General features: G+C 34.5%; 1 protein-coding gene across 1 annotated transcript; it reads right to left on the bottom strand.

Annotated features, from left to right (window-relative positions):
- Window positions 1-488: 488 nt before the first annotated feature.
- GlyRS (glycine--tRNA ligase) lies at window positions 489-23,194 on the bottom strand. The gene is made up of 14 exons (XM_074117354.1): window positions 22,910-23,194; window positions 21,807-22,011; window positions 21,487-21,628; window positions 5,402-5,567; window positions 5,100-5,245; window positions 3,740-3,889; window positions 3,488-3,650; window positions 3,227-3,391; window positions 2,554-2,680; window positions 2,334-2,460; window positions 1,819-2,017; window positions 1,597-1,690; window positions 945-1,129; window positions 489-875 (listed from the first exon to the last, which is right to left on the bottom strand). Exons 1-14 carry the CDS (start codon window positions 23,144-23,146, stop codon window positions 759-761), a joined length of 2,223 nt encoding a protein of 740 aa, XP_073973455.1. The 5' UTR covers window positions 23,147-23,194; the 3' UTR covers window positions 489-758.
- Between the last annotated feature and the right edge of the window lie 885 nt (window positions 23,195-24,079).

Here is a 24,079-nt window from a genome sequence, read left to right as displayed (position 1 = left end):
AAATAAAGGGTCTAAGATGGGAGAGGTCCAGTAGTTAAGCAACACCACAATAACACCAAATCAGATATTTCGGAGCCAAAGTTCTTAGCAACTTTACAATCCCCCCTCCTCTATTATTTTGAGATTGTCTGCAAGCAAGGCTTCGATGATTTTGCTGAAAACTTGGAAAATTCTTTTCAAAAACATGAACTTTTACTTGAAATATTTAAGTTGTACTAATTCTACTCACTGCTGGAATAGTACTGTATAGTGTACTAAAGTACCAATTTAGTATAACTACGATCCTGGCACTTTCATAATATTAAGAAAGATTAAATCCATTTTGTCCAATATATGTTAAAATTTCGAGATTGAAATAAATTACTTATCCAAATAAGCCACTTAAAAAAGTGATTTTTTTGAAATGTTTTCTCAGAAATTGCTCCGATTTTCTAATCATAGCAGTCGGAGCTACCTGTAATTAAAATGCGAGGGTTTAATAATAAAAATTAAGAAAAAATTGTTATTTTTTTTCCATGGTTTAAATATATCACAATAATAAAGCAACAATAATTTAGAAAAATTATTACAATTACAATATAAATATTATTTCTAAGAGAAGTGGAGCGGAACCGGAAATGTGGAAGTAGATCCACTTATTGCAATTCATTGCTTGTTTACCACTTAACCCAATACAAGTTTGCGTGTTACTCGTGGAAAATGCAAAGCTGGTGAGATATATTTTCTCGCTGATGATATGTAAAATAAGACCTCATTAATTAATTAGCGGTTTTCGTCGCTTCCTGTTGTTCAAATTTGGGATATTTTTCCTGTGCATCCTTCCATGTCATCTTTTCTGAACATAAATTCTTGACAAGAAGTGGAATTTCTGAAATCTGATTAACAAAATTAATTTAATCAAACATTTAAAATGTACATTGAAAAAATAAATTAAAATTACTAACTGGTACTCTAATCTGTGTCATGCTGTCTCGTTCTCTTAAAGTGACCGTATGATCGCCAACTGTATCAAAATCAATAGTAATTCCGTACGGAACAGCTATTTCATCAGTTCTAGCGTAACGCCGACCAATTGATCCGCTTGAATCGTCCACTTTATGACTAATATCTTCTTGACGTAAACTTGCAGCTGACCAACAAAGAATTTGTATTAAAAATCTAATATCACACAATTTTTCTCTTTACACATCATCTAATTCTCACTTATGAATTTTCTAGCAATTTTTTTTTTTTTTTTTTTTTAATAAAGTTTGGTTGATAATATTTCAATTGTCCCATAAATGATGTTTGAGGATGCATGGCGTACCACTTCCTTCACAATCCCTCGAAATATCAATGTTTCAAAAAAATAGAACAAAAGACTCGTATTTCGTGTACACACAAAGTTTTGCACGCAAATAAGTATAGTTTTGTTGCTAATATAAATTCTACATTAAATCTAAGACAACAATGATCAAAGAAAAAAAAATAATTTCGCTGATTTTATCCGTTATAGCGCGCATGTTTTGTTTTGTAACCGAGTCAGGTTTCGGAAGGTTATCAATTCTAGTTTGGTATTTAACGTAAAGTAAACAAAAAACGAGTAATTATACTTACATAACTGTTTAACAAATGGTTGAAACTCAGCGTTAGAAGATAGTGGAAGTACTGAGCATTTCAGTGGCGCCACACACGCGGGTATTGTTAAGTACTAAACACAAAAATAATTTCGATGAATCGATATCGATATAGTAACTTATTGTTTTAGTGATTATCAAAGTAATAAACCAATGCAACGTATTTTATATTAATATTATAACAATTAAATATCGATCTTACATTGCGTTGTTCATCTGCTTCTCTAGTCATAAAATTATGTTCTAAAACTGCATACATTATCCTTCCAATGCCAAAGGATGGTTCTACTACCGAAGGAGTTATTTCTTCCACGTGCACGACTTTGTTAAAAGTTTTACTTGTAACCATTTCTCTTGAAAGTTTAAATTTTGTACCATCAGCTGTAGACAGCTCATATTCACTAGTCAAATAAAGAAAAGAAAACTCAATAAACAGTTTAGAAAATGAAAATACTCAAAATAAACTATAATGAAAATATTATTTAGTGGATTCACAAAGATCGAATTTATAAACGAAATTTTTCGCTCTACAGACCCAGAGCTCGCAATTCCGGAGGCTAGACTCTCTCTAAAATCGGTAATTTCAACTCTGTAACCTCTTTGGAAAATTAAGAGAAAGTAAGCTACAGATTTGAATGATTTCATTATGTCTAACCAATGGAGACGCTTGTTTTTCCTTATATAATTTAGAAAACTTTTTAACTTAATTCAATCTACCTGGTATCATTTAGTTTGGTTTCCATTTCACTTATTTCGTCTAAACTTAACTTTGACAATGTTTCCGTTATTAACTTTGCATCTTTTTTAAACACTTTACCAACAAGTCCTTTGTTGATTTGAGCCTCTGAAAATATGAATAAACAATTACATCTGCTCATTCCTCAAAATAAACAAAATGCCTTTCATAAATGTAAAAATGCGACATAATCATCATTACCAGTTATTTCGATGGTTTTTGGTGCAGGCAGTTTCTTTTCCGCAGCCAGCCTGATTCCTGTGGCTTTCGTATGTTGGGTCAGATCATACGCTGATCTGTCAGCACAGCCTACACATTCTACCCAGCCCTGAAAATATGAACATATCCTTTCTTAAAAATTGCTGAAGTTGGACTTTCACTAAGAAGTTAAAACCCACGCCATACAAAAACTCAAGTTCTTCTGCAAATCGAAGGGGTATTAAACAAGATGCAATAGAATTATCTAATTTCAATTCCTCAGCACAGTTATTCTGGCTGATTGCGCCATCAAGAAAAGGGTTCTGCATCATTGAGGCAACGGCTTTAGAGTACTGCCAGACTTCATAGTAACTGGGTGAAGGCAGCAAAAGATTGATTTTGAGGGTCCAAACTATCATCCTTTAAACCAAGTTAACTGGATCGGAGAAGAATGTAGCTATGACTTTTCTGCGATCCTGAGATCATCCATCTGTAGAGTTACCTCTATTCAGGTTAACTTTTCAAACCTACACTATTCTTCTCTATCCCGCAACTCCCTTTTCTTTCGTCACAGACAACACTGATTATTATTATTGTTTTTCAAATTTTCATTAAAATTACTTCCACTATATATTTATTTATTTTTTGATTCATCCTCTAATAACACAGTACTCACATAAGATGTCAATGCTTCCGCGTCCCAGCAATCTGATGCATAATGTGCCATTTCTTGAGACATATGCTGTCTAAATCTTAGCTTTCCAGGGTCAATGCCGACTTTAATTAGGAAAGACTGTATCCTGGTCATATAGTAGCCAAGCGTTTCGTTATTCACAAGACCCTATTTTCAAAATAAAACAAAATAAAGCTAACAATCAACAGTGTAAATTCTGTAATTTCAAAATGATATAGAAATACAATAATAATTATCACTAACAGATTGCACAGCTTCACCAATTTTCATAGATACTGCAGAAGTGCCATCCATCTGATGGCATGCTGAATACAAAGTGATTAATGTATCCGAGACATCGTTAAATTTAGAATGACTTTTATCATTGGGATCGCAGAAATGTTCAATTTCTGCCATCGTAAATTCTCTAAATTAAAAAATTAAACAACAACAGGATTCAACATCGAAAGATAATAAATAAATTGCGCTGTGTATTATGAGATTCATAGTATTTACCTTACTCTTAACAAGCCAGATCTTGGGGAAATTTCATTTCTAAAAGCGTTGCCAATCTGGGCAGCAGCGAATGGTAATTTACCTTGATTGAATTCTAATAAACGTTTAAAATTTACAAAAATACCTTGCGCTGTTTCTGGTCTCAAAAATCTACAAAATGTATGATATAAATTAGTGAATAATAAAAATATATAATTAGCGAAAAATATTTTACAATTGTAATTATAGTTTTAACTGATTCCAGTTTCTGTGGAACAATTTATTTAAAATCTTACAGCCACTTGCGACACTTATTCAACCAAATATGTTAGAAAGTGTGTAAGTCAAAATCAGATTCTCTTTTAGATACTTAGGGTGCGTTCCACTAAGCGACCACAACGATCAAAACATACCTTCAGGCGTTCCACTTGGCGACCGCGGTCGTTGTGGTCGTGGCGAAAACCTCACTAATGACGTCACTATTTTCGCTCACGCGAAGCCCACAACGCCCCATCTATAGAGCTGGGTCGAAGTGGGCGTTCAGAAATAAACAAAATATGGCGACCGAAAAAATTATCTCATGTAAATGAAAGTATTATTTCATGTAAATAATAGAATGTGTTTCTCGAAAGTCCAAAATAAATAAATAATTACCCCTTTACATACTAAATCACTGAATAACACAAAATCATTTACCTGAAATAACTTTTAAATTCTTCATCTGAATAAAGATCAATTACACTGATAGCTAATAATACGTGGCCTAAGTTATCGCTTTTCATCATTGCGATTTTGTAAAATGGCATTCCACTCTTCATCGGAACTAGATAAAGAACTTTCTAAAGCATTATTAATAAATATCCAACTGTTGCCACAAAAGACATTTTAATTTTATTTAAACGTAAATTTTATAAATACTCCACTAAAATGTAATGTAAAAAATTGAATTATATATATATTTTTAATATGTCATATTTTAAATTATATATATATTTTTAATATAAGTCAACTTTACCAATAATTAATAAAGTTTATCATAACTGATAATAAACGGGGTTAAAATTAAAAAAATAACCTCTTCAAGCTTCTGACTTATTTTCGAGGCCGCCATTTGTAATGTTTACAAGAACGGTTAAAACGCCCACAGTCCATTCCACTTTGGTTTTCGATCGCAACGCTCGCAAGCAAGTGGAACGGCCAAAACCGTGGTCGTCGTGGTCGCTTAGTGGAACGCACCCTTAATGAACCAATCTTTAAAGATAGATGAAAAGTCTAAACTGGTGTGAAATGAAAAAAAAATTGTCGTGCTACGACAATGAACTTGTCTTTACTAGGAATAGTTCAAAGAAATTTATTCGTTTGTTTGGAAATAGGAACTCACCCTTTAACAAGGCCAGTTGGACCAATGAGCGTTGAAAACATTAGATTAAACTCGATTGGTTCGCTCAAAGCGTTAGCAGTTAACGGGGATTTAATACTGTAATCAGTCAATATTGAAGCCATTTCTTCTTTTGTCATGCCATCTAACTGCAAAAAAATTGTATTTATTTACTTTTAAGTATAAAGTAAAAAAAGTGCAGTATGTTTGAATAAAGTATCAATGAAAAACAAAACAAAATAATAATAATATTGAAATTAAAAACTAAAATTGTTAAACGAATTCATTAATCCATTTTTCATCACCTTAATAATAATGTCCGCCACTTTTTCCTTAAATTCTGGAGCAGCATCCTTTGCTGCGGCTTGTTTCTCTAATGCAGCCTTTATTAGATGGTCTAACCTGAAGCATTCTCCACTAACTGTATCTTTTACCATTAAATCTGCAAATCTTTCTACATGTCCAGAAGCCCTGACGAAAAAAAAAGAAGTCCATCTCACGCTAAATTTCTTGTACTGTGTTTTAAAATAGATAAAGTTATTCCATATTCATTATTTATTATTTTACTTAACAACAAAGTATGTTTATTTATTTTAGGTGAGTGGATACATACGATTGTAAAGCGTAGTAGTAGTAGGGAAATGGGGGTTCTGGCGCACCTAAAATGTGCACCTTTTTTGTGCAAATGGCCGCCATCCCCACTCCGCCCAACCCTACCCCCACCCATCCTTATTGAATAATCATCGAATTCGACGAGGGTTCAAGCCACCCCCCCTCCTTATTGACCAATCAACGAATTCGGCGAGGCTGTAGCATAACCCCACCCTCAAACAATCATCTAGTTTGACCAGGCACGGCGCACCTAAAATGTGCAAGATGGGAGCTGTGAAATGGGGCCCTAGTAACTCCCACAGTAAACAACAGATTATTCGTATGAAATTTTGTGCTTTTACACACTCTGTTTTACTCAGTAGTATTCTATAATTTTCTTGTGTACAGATCAATTACTTGAGAAGATATTGAGAGTTGAAATTTTTTTGGGTCATGGTTTTGCTGTGAAATTGGGCTCTTATCATTCCCTCTGTAAACAACAGATTATTCGTATGAAATTTTGGGCTCTTGCACTCTCTGTTTTACTGAGTAGTATGCTATAGTTTTCTTGAAAGCAGATCCATTAGTTGAGAAGATATTGAGAGTTAAAATTTTTTAGGGTCATGGTTTTGCTGTGAAATTGGACTCTTATAATTCCCACTGTAAACAAGAGATTATTCATATGAAACTTTGTGCTCTTACACACTCTGTTTTACTCAGTAGTATTCTATAGTTTTCTTGTGTACAGATCCATTACTTGAGAAGACATTGGGAGTTGAAATTTTTTTGGGTCATGGTTTTGCTGTGAAATGGGGCTCTTATAACTCCCACAATAAACACCAGATTATTCGTATGAAATTTTGTGCTCTTACACAATCTGTTTTACTCAGTAGTATTCTATAGTTTTCTACAGATCCATTACTTGAGAATATATTGAGAGTTGAAATTTTTTTGGGTCATGGTTTTGCTGTGAAATTGGGCTCTAATAATACCCACAGTAAAGAACAGATTATTCGTATGAAATTTTGTGCTCTTACACACTCTGTTTTACTCAGTAGTATTCTATAGTTTTCTTGTGTACAGATCCATTACTTGAGAAGACATTGGGAGTTGAAATTTTTTTGGGTCATGGTTTTGCTGTGAAATGGGGCTCTTATAACTCCCACAATAAACACCAGATTATTCGTATGAAATTTTGTGCTCTTACACACTCTGTTTTACTCAGTAGTATTCTATAGTTTTCTACAGATCCATTACTTGAGAATATATTGAGAGTTGAAATTTTTTTGGGTCATGGTTTTGCTGTGAAATTGGGCTCTAATAATACCCACAGTAAAAAACAGATTATTCGGATGAAATTTTCTGCTCTCACACACTCTGTTTTACTGAGTAGTAAGCTATAGTTTTCTTGAGTACTGATCCATTAGTTAAGAAGATATTGAGAGTTGAAATTTTTATGGGTCATGGTTTCGCTGTTAAATAAACCCTTTAAAATTCCCACAGTAAACAACAGATTATTCGTATGAAACTTTCTACTCTTGCACACTCCGTTTTACTGAGTAGTATGCTATAGTTCTCTTGAGTACAGATCCATTAGTTAAGAAGATATTGAAAACTGAAATTTTTTTGGGTCATGGTTTTGCGGTGAAATGGGGCCCTTATAATTCCCACTGTAAACCAGAGATTATTCGTATGAAATTTTGTGCTCTTACACACTCTGTTTTACTGAGTAGTATGCTATAGTTTTCTTGAGTACAGATCCATTAGTTGAGAAGTTATTGAGAGTTGACATTTTTTTGGGTCATGGTTTTGCTGTGAAATGGGGTCCTAATAACTCCCACAGTAAACAACAGATTATTCGTATGAAATTTTGTGCTCTAACACACTCTGTTTTACTGAGTAGTATGCTAAAGTTTTCTTGAGTACAGATCCATTACTTGAGAAGATATTGAGAGTTGAAATTTTTTTGGGTTATGGTTTTGCGGTGAAATAGGGCCCTTATATTTCCCGCAGTAAACAACTGATTATTCGGATAAAATTTTTTGCTCTCACACACTCTGTTTTACTGACTAGTATGCTATTGTTTTCTTGAGTACAGATCCATTAGTTAAGAAGATATTGAGTGTTGAAAATTTTTTGGGTCATGGTTTCGCTGTGAAATGGAGCCCTTAAATATCCCACAGTAAACAACAGATAATTCACAAGAAATTTTCGGCACCTACACACTCTGTTTTACTGAGTAGTATGCTATAGTTTTCTTGAGTACAGATCCGTTAGTTAAGAAGATATTGATAACTGAAATTTCTTTGGGTCATGGTTTTGCTGTGAAATGGGGTCCTTATAATTCCCACAGTAAAGAACAGATTATTCGTATGAAATTTTCGGCACCTACACACTCTGTTTTACTGAGTAGTATGCTATAGTTTTCTTGAGTGCAGATACATTAGTTGATAAGAAATTGAGAGTTGAAATTTTTTTGGGTCATGGTTTTGCTGTGAAATTGGGCCCTTATAATTCCCGCAGTAAACAACTGATTATTCGGATGAAATTTTCTGCTCTCACACACTCTGTTTTACTGAGTAGTATGCTATAGTTTTCTTGAGTACAGATCCGTTAGTTAAGAAGATATTGATAACTGAAATTTCTTTGGGTCATGGTTTTGCTGTGAAATGGGGCCCTTATAACTCCCACAGTAAAGAACAGATTATTCGTATGAAATTTTCTGCTCTTACACACTCTGTTTTACTGAGTAGTATGCTATAGTTTTCTTGAGAGCAGATCCATTAGTTGATAAGAAATTGAGAGTTGAAATTTTTTTGGGTCATGGTTTTGCTGTGAAATGGGGCCCTTATAACTCCCACAGTAAACAACTGATTACTCCTAAGAAACTTTCTGCTCTTATACACTCTGTTGTACTGAGTAGTATGCTATAGTTTTCTTGAGTGCAGATCCATTACTTGAGAAGATATTGAGAGTTGAAATTTTTTTGGGCATGGTTTTGCGGTGAAATGGGGCCCTTATAATTCCCGCAGTAAACAATTGATTATTCGGATGAAATTTTCTGCTCTCACACACTCTGTTTTACTGACTAGTATGCTATAGTTTTCTTGAGTACAGATCCATTAGTTAAGAAGATATTGAGAGTTGAAATTTTTTTGGGTCATGGTTTCGCTGTTAAATAAACCCTTTAAAATTACCACAGTAAACAACAGATTATTCGTATGAAACTTTCTACTCTTGCACACTCCGTTTTACTGAGTAGTATGCTATAGTTCTCTTGAGTACAGATCCATTAGTTAAGAAGATATTGAAAACTGAAATTTTTTTGGGTCATGGTTTTGCTGTGAAAATGGGCCCTTATAATTCCCACAGTAAAGAACAGATTATTCGTATGAAATTTTCTGCTCTTAAACACTGTTTTACTGAGTAGTATGCTATAGTTTTCTTGTGTACAGATCCATTAGTTGAGAAGATATTGAGAGTTGAAATTTTTTTGGGTCATGGTTTTGCTGTGAAATGGAGCCCTTAAATATCCCACAGTAAACAACAGATAATTCACAAGAAATTTTCGGCACGTACACACTCTGTTTTACTGAGTAGTATGCTATAGTTTTCTTGAGTACAGATCCGTTAGTTAAGAAGATATTGATAACTGAAATTTCTTTGGGTTGGTTTTGCTGTGAAATAGGGTCCTTATAATTCCCACAGTAAAGAACAGATTATTCGCATGAAATTCTCGGCTCCTACACACTCTGTTTTACTGAGTAGTATGCTATAGTTTTCTTGAGAGCAGAGCCATTAGTTGATAAGAAATTGAGAGTTGAAATTTTTTTGGGTCATGGTTTTGCTGTGAAATGGGGCCCTTATAACTCCCACAGTAAACAACTGATTACTTCTAAGAAACTTTCTGCTCTTATACACGCTGTTGTACTGAGTAGTATGCTATAGTTTTCTTGAGTGCAGATCCATTACTTGAGAAGATATTGAGAGTTGAAACTTTTTTGGGCATGGTTTTGCGGTGAAATGGGGCCCTTATAATTCCCGCAGTAAACAATTGATTATTCGTATGAAATTTTCTGCTCTCACACACTCTGTTTTACTGAGTAGTATGCTATAGTTTTCTTGAGAGCAGATCCATTAGTTGATAAGAAATTGAGAGTTGAAATTTTTTTGGGTCATGGTTTTGCTGTGAAATGGGGCCCTTATAACTCCCACAGTAAACAACTGATTACTCCTAAGAAACTTTCTGCTCTTATACACTCTGTTGTACTGAGTAGTATGCTATAGTTTTCTTGAGTGCAGATCCATTACTTGAGAAGATATTGAGAGTTGAAATTTTTTTGGGCATGGTTTTGCGGTGAAATGGGGCCCTTATAATTCCCGCAGTAAACAATTGATTATTCGGATGAAATTTTCTGCTCTCACACACTCTGTTTTACTGACTAGTATGCTATAGTTTTCTTGAGTACAGATCCATTAGTTAAGAAGATATTGAGAGTTGAAATTTTTTTGGGTCATGGTTTCGCTGTTAAATAAACCCTTTTAAATTACCACAGTAAACAACAGATTATTCGTATGAAACTTTCTACTCTTGCACACTCCGTTTTACTGAGTAGTATGCTATAGTTCTCTTGAGTACAGATCCATTAGTTAAGAAGATATTGAGAGTTGAAATTTTTTTGGGTCATGGTTTTGCTGTGAAATGGAGCCCTTAAATATCCCATAGTAAACAACAGATAATTCACAAGAAATTTTCGGCACCTACACACTCTGTTTTACTGAGTAGTATGCTATAGTTTTCTTGAGTACAGATCCGTTAGTTAAGAAGATATTGATAACTGAAATTTCTTTGGGTCATGGTTTTGCTGTGAAATGGGGTCCTTATAATTCCCACAGTAAAGAACAGATTATTCGCATGAAATTTTCGGCTCCTACACACTCTGTTTTACTGAGTAGTATGCTATAGTTTTCTTGAGAGCAGATCCATTAGTTGATAAGAAATTGAGAGTTGAAATTTTTTTGGGTCATGGTTTTGCTGTGAAATGGGGCCCTTATAACTCCCACAGTAAACAACTGATTACTCCTAAGAAACTTTCTGCTCTTATACACTCTGTTGTACTGAGTAGTATGCTATAGTTTTCTTGAGTGCAGATCCATTACTTGAGAAGATATTGAGAGTTGAAACTTTTTTGGGCATGGTTTTGCGGTGAAATGGGGCCCTTATAATTCCCGCAGTAAACAATTGATTATTCGGATGAAATTTTCTGCTCTCACACACTCTGTTTTACTGAGTAGTAAGCTATAGTTTTCTTGAGTACTGATCCATTAGTTAAGAAGATATTGAGAGTTGAAATTTTTTTGGGTCATGGTTTCGCTGTTAAATAAACCCTTTAAAATTCCCACAGTAAAGAACAGATTGTTCGTATGAAACTTTCTACTCTTGCACACTCCGTTTTACTGAGTAGTATGCTATAGTTCTCTTGAGTACAGATCCATTAGTTAAGAAGATATTGAAAACTGAAATTTTTTTGGGTCATGGTTTTGCGGTGAAATGGGGCCCTTATAATTCCCGCAGTAAACAACTGATTATTCGGATGAAATTTTCTGCTCTCACACACTCTGTTTTACTAAGTAGTATGCTATAGTTTTCTTGAGTACAGATCCATTAGTTGAGAAGATATTGAGAGTTGAAATTTTTTTGGGTCATGGTTTTGCTGTGAAATTGGGCCCTTATAATTCCCGCAGTAAACAACTGATTATTCGGATGAAATTTTCTGCTCTCACACACTCTGTTTTACTGAGTAGTATGCTATAGTTTTCTTGAGTACAGATCAATTAGTTGAGAAGATATTGAGAGTTGAAAATTTTTTGGGTCATGGTTTTGTTGTAAAATTGGGCCTTTATAATTCCCGCAGTAAACAACTGATTATTCGGATGAAATTTTCTGCTCTCACACACTCTGTTTTACTGAGTAGTATGCTATAGTTTACTTGAGTACAGATCCGTTAGGTAAGAAGATATTGATAACTGAAATTTCTTTGGGTCATGGTTTTGCTGTGAAATGGGGCCCTTATAACTCCCACAGTAAACAACTGATTACTCCTAAGAAACTTTCTGCTCTTATACACTCTGTTGTACTGAGTAGTATGCTATAGTTTTCTTGAGTGCAGATCCATTACTTGAGAAGATATTGAGAGTTGAAATTTTTTTGGGCATGGTTTTGCGGTGAAATGGGGCCCTTATAATTCCCGCAGTAAACAATTGATTATTCGGATGAAATTTTCTGCTCTCACACACTCTGTTTTACTGACTAGTATGCTATAGTTTTCTTGAGTACAGATCCATTAGTTAAGAAGATATTGAGAGTTGAAATTTTTTTGGGTCATGGTTTCGCTGTTAAATAAACCCTTTAAAATTACCACAGTAAACAACAGATTATTCGTATGAAACTTTCTACTCTTGCACACTCCGTTTTACTGAGTAGTATGCTATAGTTCTCTTGAGTACAGATCCATTAGTTAAGAAGATATTGAGAGTTGAAATTTTTTTGGGTCATGGTTTTGCTGTGAAATGGAGCCCTTAAATATCCCACAGTAAACAACAGATAATTCACAAGATATTTTCGGCACCTACACACTCTGTTTTACTGAGTAGTATGCTATAGTTTTCTTGAGTACAGATCCGTTAGTTAAGAAGATATTGATAACTGAAATTTCTTTGGGTCATGGTTTTGCTGTGAAATGGGGTCCTTATAATTCCCACAGTAAAGAACAGATTATTCGCATGAAATTTTCGGCTCCTACACACTCTGTTTTACTGAGTAGTATGCTATAGTTTTCTTGAGAGCAGATCCATTAGTTGATAAGAAATTGAGAGTTGAAATTTTTTTGGGTCATGGTTTTGCTGTGAAATGGGGCCCTTATAACTCCCACAGTAAACAACTGATTACTCCTAAGAAACTTTCTACTCTTGCACACTCCGTTTTACTGAGTAGTATGCTATAGTTCTCTTGAGTACAGATCCATTAGTTAAGAAGATAATGAAAACTGAAATTTTTTTGGGTCATGGTTTTGCGGTGAAATAGGGCCCTTATAATTCCCGCAGTAAACAACTGATTATTCGGATGAAATTTTCTGCTCTCACACACTCTGTTTTACTAAGTAGTATGCTATAGTTTTCTTGAGTACAGATCCATTAGTTGAGAAGATATTGAGAGTTGAAATTTTTTTGGGTCATGGTTTTGCTGTGAAATTGGGCCCTTATAATTCCCGCAGTAAACAACTGATTATTCGGATGAAATTTTCTGCTCTCACATACTCTGTTTTACTGAGTAGTATGCTATAGTTTTCTTGAGTACAGATCCATTAGTTGAGAAGATATTGAGAGTTGAAATTTTTTTGGGTCATGGCTTTGCTGTGAAATTGAGCCCTTATAATTCCTGCAGTAAACAACTGATTATTCGGATGAAATTTTCTGCTCTCACACACTCTGTTTTACTGAGTAGTATGCTATAGTTTTCTTGAATACAGATCAATTAGTTGAGAAGATATTGAGAGTTGAAAATTTTTTGGGTCATGGTTTTGCTGTGAAATTGGGCCCTTATAATTCCCGCAGTAAACAACTGATTATTCGGATGAAATTTTCTGCTCTCACACACTCTGTTTTACTGAGTAGTATGCTATAGTTTTCTTGAGTACAGATCCATTAGTTGAGAAAATATTGAGAGTTGAAATTTTTTTGGGTCATGGTTGTGCTGTGAAATTGGGCCCTTATAATTCCCGCAGTAAACAACAGATAATTCACAAGAAATTTTCGGCACCTACACACTCTGTTTTACTGAGTAGTATGCTATAGTTTTCTTGAGTGCAGATACATTAGTTGATAAGAAATTGAGAGTTGAAATTTTTTTGGGTCATGGTTTTGCTGTGAAATTGGGCCCTTATAATTCCCGCAGTAAACAACTGATTATTCGGATGAAATTTTCTGCTCTCACACACTCTGTTTTACTGAGTAGTATGCTATAGTTTTCTTGAGTACAGATCCGTTAGTTAAGAAGATATTGATAACTGAAATTTCTTTGGGTCATGGTTTTGCTGTGAAATGGGGCCCTTATAACTCCCACAGTAAAGAACAGATTATTCGTATGAAATTTTCTGCTCTTACACACTCTGTTTTACTGAGTAGTATGCTATAGTTTTCTTGAGTGCAGATCCATTACTTGAGAAGATATTGAGAGTTGAAATTTTTTTGGGCATAGTTTTGCGGTGAAATGGGGCCCTTATAATTCCCGCAGTAAACAATTGATTATTCGGATGAAATTTTCTGCTCTCACACACTCTGTTTTACTGACTAGTATGCTATAGTTTTCTTGAGTACAGATCCATTAGTTAAGAAGATATTGAGAGTAGAAATTTTTTTGGGTCATGGTTTCGCTGTTAAATAAACCCTTTAAAATTACCACAGTAAACAACAGATTATTCGTATGAAACTTTCTACTCTTGCACACTCCGTTTTACTGAGTAGTATGCTATAGTTCTCTTGAGTACAGATCCATTAGTTAAGAAGATATTGATAACTGAAATTTTTTTGGGTCATGGTTTTGCTGTGAAAATGGGCCCTTATAATTCCCACAGTAAAGAACAGATTATTCGTATGAAATTTTCTGCTCTTACACACTGTTTTACTGAGTAGTATGCTATAGTTTTCTTGTGTACAGATCCATTAGTTGAGAAGATATTGAGAGTTGAAATTTTTTTGGGTCATGGTTTTGCTGTGAAATGGAGCCCTTGAATATCCCACAGTAAACAACAGATAATTCACAAGAAATTTTCGGCACCTACACACTCTGTTTTACTGAGTAGTATGCTATAGTTTTCTTGAGTACAGATCCGTTAGTTAAGAAGATATTGATAACTGAAATTTCTTTGGGTCATGGTTTTGCTGTGAAATGGGGTCCTTATAATTCTCACAGTAAAGAACAGATTATTCGCATGAAATTTTCGGCTCCTACACACTCTGTTTTACTGAGTAGTATGCTATAGTTTTCTTGAGAGCAGATCCATTAGTTGATAAGAAATTGAGAGTTGAAATTTTTTTGGGTCATGGTTTTGCTGTGAAATGGGGCCCTTATAACTCCCACAGTAAACAACTGATTACTCCTAAGAAACTTTCTGCTCTTATACACTCTGTTGTACTGAGTAGTATGCTATAGTTTTCTTGAGTGCAGATCCATTACTTGAGAAGATATTAAGAGTTGAAACTTTTTTGGGCATGGTTTTGCGGTGAAATGGGGCCCTTATAATTCCCGCAGTAAACAATTGATTATTCGGATGAAATTTTCTGCTCTCACACACTCTGTTTTACTGAGTAGTAAGCTATAGTTTTCTTGGGTACAGATCCATTAGTTAAGAAGATATTGAGAGTTGAAATTTTTTTGGGTCATGGTTTCGCTGTTAAATAAACCCTTTAAAATTCCCACAGTAAAGAACAGATTGTTCGTATGAAACTTTCTACTCTTGCACACTCCGTTTTACTGAGTAGTATGCTATAGTTCTCTTGAGTACAGATCCATTAGTTAAGAAGATATTGAAAACTGAAATTTTTTTGGGTCATGGTTTTGCGGTGAAATGGGGCCCTTATAATTCCCGCAGTAAACAACTGATTATTCGGATGAAATTTTCTGCTCTCACACACTCTGTTTTACTAAGTAGTATTCTATAGTTTTCTTGAGTACAGATCCATTAGTTGAGAAGATATTGAGAGTTGAAATTTTTTTGGGTCATGGTTTTGCTGTGAAATTGGGCCCTTATAATTCCCGCAGTAAACAACTGATTATTCGGATGAAATTTTCTGCTCTCACACACTCTGTTTTACTGAGTAGTATGCTATAGTTTTCTTGAGTACAGATCCATTAGTTGAGAAGATATTGAGAGTTGAAATTTTTTTGGGTCATGGCTTTGCTGTGAAATTGAGCCCTTATAATTCCTGCAGTAAACAACTGATTATTCGGATGAAATTTTCTGCTCTCACACACTCTGTTTTACTGAGTAGTATGCTATAGTTTTCTTGAGTACAGATCAATTAGTTGAGAAGATATTGAGAGTTGAATATTTTTTGGGTCATGGTTTTGCTGTGAAATTGGGCCCTTATAATTCCCGCAGTAAACAACTGATTATTCGGATGAAATTTTCTGCTCTCACACACTCTGTTTTACTGAGTAGTATGCTATAGTTTTCTTGAGTACAGATCCATTAGTTGAGAAGATATTGAGAGTTGAAATTTTTTTGGGTCATAGTTGTGCTGTGAAATTGGGCCCTTATAATTCCCGCAGTAAACAACAGATAATTCACAAGAAATTTTCGGCACCTACACACTCTGTTTTACTGAGTAGTATGCTATAGTTTTCTTGAGTGCAGATACATTAGTTGATAAGAAATTGAGAGTTGAAATTTTTTTGGGTCATGGTTTTGCTGTTAAATAAAGCCTTTAAAATTCCCACAGTAAACAACAGATTATTCGTATGAAACTTTCTACTCTTGCACACTCCGTTTTACTGAGTAGTATGCTATAGTTCTCTTGAGTACAGATCCATTAGTTAAGAAGATATTGAAAACTGAATTTTTTTGGGTCATGGTTTTGCTGTGAAATGGGGTCCTTATAATTCCCACAGTAAAGAACAGATTATTCGCATGAAATTTTCGGCTCCTACACACTCTGTTTTACTGAGTAGTATGCTATAGTTTTCTTGAGAGCAGATCCATTAGTTGATAAGAAATTGAGAATTGAAATTTTTTTGGGTCATGGTTTTGCTGTGAAATGGGGCCCTTATAACTCCCACAGTAAACAACTGATTACTCCTAAGAAACTTTCTGCTCTTATACACTCTGTTGTACTGAGTAGTATGCTATAGTTTTCTTGAGTGCAGATCCATTACTTGAGAAGATATTGAGAGTTGAAATTTTTTTGGGCATGGTTTTGCGGTGAAATGGGGCCCTTATAATTCCCGCAGTAAACAATTGATTATTCGGATGAAATTTTCTGCTCTCACACACTCTGTTTTACTGAGTAGTATGCTATAGTTTTCTTGAGTACAGATCCATTAGTTGAGAAGATATTGAGAGTTGAAATTTTTTTGGGTCATGGCTTTGCTGTGAAATTGGGCCCTTATAATTCCTGCAGTAAACAACTGATTATTCGGATGAAATTTTCTGCTCTCCCACACTCTGTTTTACTGAGTAGTATGCTATAGTTTTCTTGAGTACAGATCAATTAGTTGAGAAGATATTGAGAGTTGAAAATTTTTTGGGTCATGGTTTTGCTGTGAAATTGGGCCCTTATAATTCCCGCAGTAAACAACTGATTATTCGGATGAAATTTTCTGCTCTCACACACTCTGTTTTACTGAGTAGTATGCTATAGTTTTCTTGAGTACAGATCCATTAGTTGAGAAGATATTGAGAGTTAAAATTTTTTTGGGTCATGGTTGTGCTGTGAAATTGGGCCCTTATAATTCCCGCAGTAAACAACAGATAATTCACAAGAAATTTTCGGCACCTACACACTCTGTTTTACTGAGTAGTATGCTATAGTTTTCTTGAGTGCAGATACATTAGTTGATAAGAAATTGAGAGTTGAAATTTTTTTTAGGTCATGGTTTTGCTGTTAAATAAAGCCTTTAAAATTCCCACAGTAAACAACAGATTATTCGTATGAAACTTTCTACTCTTGCACACACTGTTTTACTGAGTAGTATGCTATAGTTTTCTTGAGTACAGATCCGTTAGTTAAGAAGATATTGATAACTGAAATTTCTTTGGGTCATGGTTTTGCTGTGAAATGGGGTCCTTATAATTCCCACAGTAAAGAACAGATTATTCGCATGAAATTTTCGGCTCCTACACACTCTGTTTTACTGAGTAGTATGCTATAGTTTTCTTGAGAGCAGATCCATTAGTTGATAAGAAATTGAGAGTTGAAATTTTTTTGGGTCATGGTTTTGCTGTGAAATGGGGCCCTTATAACTCCCACAGTAAACAACTGATTACTCCTAAGAAACTTTCTGCTCTTATACACTCTGTTGTACTGAGTAGTATGCTATAGTTTTCTGGAGTGCAGATCCATTACTTGAGAAGATATTGAGAGTTGAAATTTTTTTGGGCATGGTTTTGCGGTGAAATGGGGCCCTTATAATTCCCGCAGTAAACAATTGATTATTCGGATGAAATTTTCTGCTCTCACACACTCTGTTTTACTGAGTAGTAAGCTATAGTTTTCTTGAGTACTGATCCATTAGTTAAGAAGATATTGAGAGTTGAAATTTTTTTGGGTCATGGTTTCGCTGTTAAATAAACCCTTTAAAATTCCCACAGTAAACTACAGATTATTCGTATGAAACTTTCTACTCTTGCACACTCCGTTTTACTGAGTAGTATGCTATAGTTCTCTTGAGTACAGATCCATTAGTTAAGAAGATATTGAAAACTGAAATTTTTTTGGGTCATGGTTTTGCGGTGAAATGGGGCCCTTATAATTCCCGCAGTAAACAACTGATTATTCGGATGAAATTTTCTGCTCTCACACACTCTGTTTTACTGAGTAGTATGCTATAGTTTTCTTGAGTACAGATCCATTAGTTGAGAAGATATTGAGAGTTGAAATTTTTTTGGGTCATGGTTTTGCTGTGAAATTGGGCCCTTATAATTCCCGCAGTAAACAACTGATTATTCGGATGAAATTTTCTGCTCTCACACACTCTGTTTTACTGAGTAGTATGCTATAGTTTTCTTGAGTGCAGATACATTAGTTGATAAGAAATTGAGAGTTGAAATTTTTTTGGGTCATGGTTTTGCTGTTAAATAAAGCCTTTAAAATTCCCACAGTAAACAACAGATTATTCGTATGAAACTTTCTACTCTTGCACACACTGTTTTACTGAGTAGTATGCTATAGTTTTCTTGAGTACAGATCCGTTAGTTAAGAAGATATTGATAACTGAAATTTCTTTGGGTCATGGTTTTGCTGTGAAATGGGGTCCTTATAATTCCCACAGTAAAGAACAGATTATTCGCATGAAATTTTCGGCTCCTACACACTCTGTTTTACTGAGTAGTATGCTATAGTTTTCTTGAGTACAGATCCATTAGTTGAGAAGATATTGAGAGTTGAAATTTTTTTGGGTCATGGTTGTGCTGTGAAATTGGGCCCTTATAATTCCCGCAGTAAACAACTGATTATTCGGATGAAATTTTCTGCTCTCACACACTCTGTTTTACTGAGTAGTATGCTATAGTTTTCTTGAGTACAGATCCATTAGTTGAGAAGATATTGAGAGTTGAAATTTTTTTGGGTCATGGTTTTGCTGTGAAATTGGGCCCTTATAATTCCCGCAGTAAACAACTGATTATTCGGATGAAATTTTCTGCTCTCACACACTCTGTTTTACTGAGTAGTATGCTATAGTTTTCTTGAGTACAGATCCATTAGTTGAGAAGATATTGAGAGTTGAAATTTTTTTGGGTCATGGTTTTGCTGTGTAATTGGGCCCTTATAATTCCCGCAGTAAACAACTGATTATTCGGATGAAATTTTCTGCCCTCACACACTCTGTTTTACTGAGTAGTATACTATAGTTTTCTTGAGTACAGATCCATTAGTTGAGTAGATATTGAGAGTTGAAATTTTTTTGGGTCATGGTTTTGCTGTGAAATTGGGCCCTTATAATTCCCACAGTAAACAACAGATTATTCGTATGAAACTTTGTGATCTTACGCACTCTGTTTTACTGAGTAGTATGCTATAGTTTTCTTGAGGACAGATCCATTAGTTGAGAAGATATTGAGAGTTGTAATTTTTTTGGGTCATGGTTTTGCTGCGAAATTGGGCCCTTATAATTCCCACCATAAACAACAGATTATTCGTATAAAATTTTGCGCTCTTACACACTCTGTTTTACTGAGTTGTATGCTATAGTTTTCTTGAGTACATATCCATTACTTGAGAAGATATTGAGAGTTTAAATTTTTTTGGGTCATGCTTTGCTGTGAAATGGGGCTCTTATAACTCCCACATTAAACAACTGATTATTCCTGTGAAATTTTCTGTTCTTATACACTTTGTTTTACTGAGTTGTATGCTATAGTTTTCTTGAGTACAGATCCATTTTTTGAGAAGATATTGAGAGGTGAAATTTTTTTGGGTCATGGTTTTGCTGTGTAATGGGACCCACAGTAAACAACAGATTATTCGTATGAAACTTTCTGGTCTTACACACTGTGTTTTACTGAGTTGTATGCTATAGTTTTCTTGAGTACAGATCCATTACTTGAGGATATTGAGAGTTGAAATTTTTTCGGGTCATTGTTTTGCTGTGAAATGGGGCCCTTATAACTCCGACAGTAAACAACTGATTATTCGTATGAAATTTTCTGCTCTTACACACTCTGTTTTACTGAGTAGTATGCTATAGTTTTCTTGAGTACAGATCCATTAGTTGAGAAGATATTGAGAGTTGAAATTTTTTTGGTTCATGGTTTTGCTGTGAAATGGGGCCCTTATTGATTAACAAGGAGGGGATGGGGGGCGTGGTCTAAAGCTCTCGTCGAATTCGATGATTAGTCAATAAAGAGGGGGGGCGTGGCCTAAACTCTCGTTGAATTCGATGATTATTCAATAAGTATGGGTGGTGTAGGTTGTGGGCGGAGTTGGGATGGCGGCCATCATGCACAAAAAAGGTGCACATTTTAGGTGTGCCAGAACCCGCATTTCCCTACAACTAGCGTACATCACAAAATCGAAGAATCACGCAAAGTTTAATGGTTTGTATAATTTTGTCTACCAGCTATATATATCTGTTCATAAAATAAGTGGGTATGTAGCAGAAATGCAAGTTTGAAAAAAGTGTTTGGGAGCAAGGTTATTCTCTTGAATGATATTTTTTAGTTTTCGGACTCATCAAGACTGAAATTTTTTCATAAAATATATTTTAAGGAGAGTTCTGGAAGGCTGGGACGACACGTTTCGCTGGAAAAACGCCGTTTTAATCTAGTTAACTCATACTGAAGCCTTCTAATATTTGGCAAAAAATTATAAGTTTATCGAAATAATTATTAATGTTAAAAGCTTGTTCACTGTAATAAGAGAAATTTGTTGTACGATTTGGTTTATTATTATAAGTATTATTTTTTTTTACGACCTAAATAATCCACAGAGGGATGGAAACTTGCCACTATTTCACGGATCTTGACGTCCCTGCGGGTACCCCAAACAAACATATTCAATAGTCTCATCCCGAATAATCACTTATACACCCAGATTTGATTTGCAGAAGTAATTGATGTATTCAACTGCTGAGGTTTAGCGTAACCACATGCAATTTCTAGCTCAACATCAACATACTCTCTCTCTCTTACAAAGATCTGGCAGACCACTTCAATAATCCGGTCTAATAAAGCACTGACATTTTCTTTTCAAGATAATTTATTTTTAGAAGCTTTCAGGTGTAGAGCTATCACATCTAGACTAATTTTTTCACATTGGTACTGTTTGTTTCTCACAAGTACAATATTAAATGCAGTAAATGCGAAGAAATAAAATTTCATTTGAAGAAAATTTGGCACTGTAATGAAAATTAGATAAGGAAACAGTCGTGTGATTATTTCCCACGAGATTTATTTTTTATTTAATTGTACTCTCAATAAAAGTAAAACAGGTATAGTCAGGAAAGTACCATTATTCACGATAATTAATTCTTAAATGATATAAAAATTATAATCCTGAAAACATAATCAATGCTTACACTTACTTAAGCACAGGTTCTGGAGTCAAAACCGAACAATCCACCTCCGACATACCTTCTTCTATTACGAAGAAATTTCTCCATAAGGTAAGCATGTTTGCTTTGAGTGCACATCCCATGGGTCCATAATCAAACTGGCCGGTAATACCTTCAAAATAACACAGATATTTTTTTAGAAATTATGTCAAAAAAATCACCACGAATATCATTACAGAAAATCAAAAGCAACAAATAAAATTCCTGTCAATACATAATCAACAAAAATTTGCTTAAAAAAAAGAAACAACAAAACTAAAATTATTGTTCTTATTTGAAGCTATACTAACCGCCATAAATAGCAAATGACTGGTCGTAGAAGAATCTTCTCTTTAAGAGATCTTCCATTTTAGATCGGTCAAAAGTTGTAGAAGAAGCTGTAAGCGCTAATTCCTTATCTTCAAGTAGTTTTTTCCTAAGTTTCAATTCAGCTACAGCCTTTTTCACATCAAGTTCCGGAGCTGATGTTGCTTTCAGTTGTCGAACTAGATCACCCTGTATAGAATGTCAAGTTGATAAATGTATTTTTAGGGTACTACCTTTGAGTTAATTCTTCTACATGTACGGACACAAAGTTAAATAAGTTACATAGAAGAATCATGGTTCCAAAAAGGGAGTAGTCAATTCTTGTGCGATTTCGGCGTCACTGCAGGTATCCTATCCTAACTAGACTTAATACTAACACCTCAAACCCTGTTGCAATACACATAGTACCTGCCGAATCATTGTATTTTTTGAAAACATAATTAACCATCACACATATCACTCACAGCTATGCATGATACACTTTACAACAGTGGACTACTAGTTCAAATACTTGATTTAGTAAAGTAAATGATACTTTTTTGGAACTTTCTGGCCTCGCCATTATCCAAAAATTTCAGACATAATAGCACACCTTGCCAAAGCAGTTGGAAGAACAATGGACTACAAGAGCTACATAATTTTATCATGTCTCAAGAAAATTCTAGCTCAACACCATATTGCACATATTTTAAATACTAAATTCCAGTTATAAACAAAAACTAACGTTCATGGAAGCTACAACTTTCAGTTTTCAGGGGCACTCTCCTTTCTTTGTATTTACGTTAAACTGTTTTTTGTTCCCAACAATGTTCAAAAAGTTGAATGGTCAAATGTCAAGAGAACAGTTTTTTACTACTTTCTTGGAAAGCTACAGTAATAAATATTTTTTGTAAGCGAATTTCAACTCATTATGCAACGAAATATATATATGATCTAAATAAAAAAACTGCAAAACTAAAGGTGAACACAAAAGTGCATCTGAGCTGTTGTGAATCAATTTTGGCATTATAATAAAGGAAGAATGGAAATGATAATTTTGTTAAATTACATTTTACGAACTACCAATCTGACAAATTAATTAACTTACTTGTTCTTTAACTGAAGCTCTCAATGGGGCTAACAATTTTTCCGCTTCAGGATTCATTTCTTTGGCATAAAGATTTAACTTTACTTTTCTATGAGGTTTTTTAATTCCCCAACTTAATTTAACAGTGGAATAACTTTGTTCTTGTAACTTCAAATTGATAAGTTTCAGACAATATTTAAAACATATTGACCTTCCACAAGCGAAAGAATTCAGAAGTGACTGTGTATACCTATACATAAGAAACGTGGACCTGTAGAAGGTTATCGAAGACCAGGCTCTGCTAAAAGGAGGTCATATTGTTCAGGAGATCGTACCTACCGCGATCGCGTTAGGTCGTAGAACTCAAAATACTGGCTTCTTTGTTTCAAGAAAATTGTCTACTTAATTGAACAGTTTATTTTTATCATTCTGCCTTCTGTAATTTACTCTCTCTCAAATTTTGCTTGATTCCTACTGTTCGATTAATGATCATTTTGTGACAATCTCTAGTGAGATTTTTTTTTTTAATTTAAAACGCGTCAACATTTGAAGTTATTGGCACCCGGAGCTTCAGTGCTCTACCAACCTCCGAACAGTGTTCTCTTGTGAGACAACAGTGAGCTATAAGAAGCTCCTCGGTAGTGAAAAATTCTAAGGCCAGCTGCTGGGCTCGAACCCGGTATCTCCGCGTGGTAATCCAACGCGCTAACCACATAGCTAATATCTTTCCTTAGTTTGCTTATTGAAACTATTTTTCGTTATTTTGCTAATTCAGAAGAAATGGCGAAAAAAAAAATAGCATTTTCTGGGAACTCCGATGACCCGGTAGTTCAAGTCGTGTTATGAGGGATTTTCGGAAGTAAGCTTTAACGAACTTAATACTTGAAAAAGTTAAAAAACATTTTTAATTGAGAATTTTTATTTTTTTCTGATCTATTGAAATAATTTTTAAACGTAGCGTTACCAATGTCTGTGGTAAATGTTGATAAATCTTTTCTCTTCCTCTTCTTTTTAAATATTATTTAAATTATTCAACGCTAGACTATTGCTTTCCTAGCACTTCTACAAACTGACTTAAAAATGGTTTTGATCCAATAGAAGCCAGACGACAAAGACGCCTTTAATTTTGTTTTTGTCCATCCATTAAACTTTTTTTTAAGGTAATAATTATTTTCTCAAAAAATAATTTTA

The sequence above is a fragment of the Rhodnius prolixus genome, unplaced genomic scaffold (genome assembly GCF_049639745.1).
Source record: "Rhodnius prolixus isolate KJV_2025 unplaced genomic scaffold, Rpr scaffold_2, whole genome shotgun sequence".
NCBI lineage: Eukaryota > Metazoa > Arthropoda > Insecta > Hemiptera > Reduviidae > Rhodnius > Rhodnius prolixus.
Note: the sequence above shows the minus strand (reverse complement) of the source record. Positions and strands in the feature narration are given on the sequence as shown.

Excerpts from the sequence above, each read along its gene's own strand:
- GlyRS (XM_074117354.1), bottom strand. The coding sequence starts at position 23,146 with ATGTATAGGTATACACAGTCACTTCTGAATTCTTTCGCTTGTGGAAGG. Across the intron at positions 5,246-5,401 it reads TGGCGGACATTATTATTAAG|TTAGATGGCATGACAAAAGA; the intron begins GTGATGAAAAAT and ends ATTTTTTTGCAG. Across the intron at positions 3,651-3,739 it reads TCTGGCTTGTTAAGAGTAAG|AGAATTTACGATGGCAGAAA; the intron begins GTAAATACTATG and ends TTTTTAATTTAG.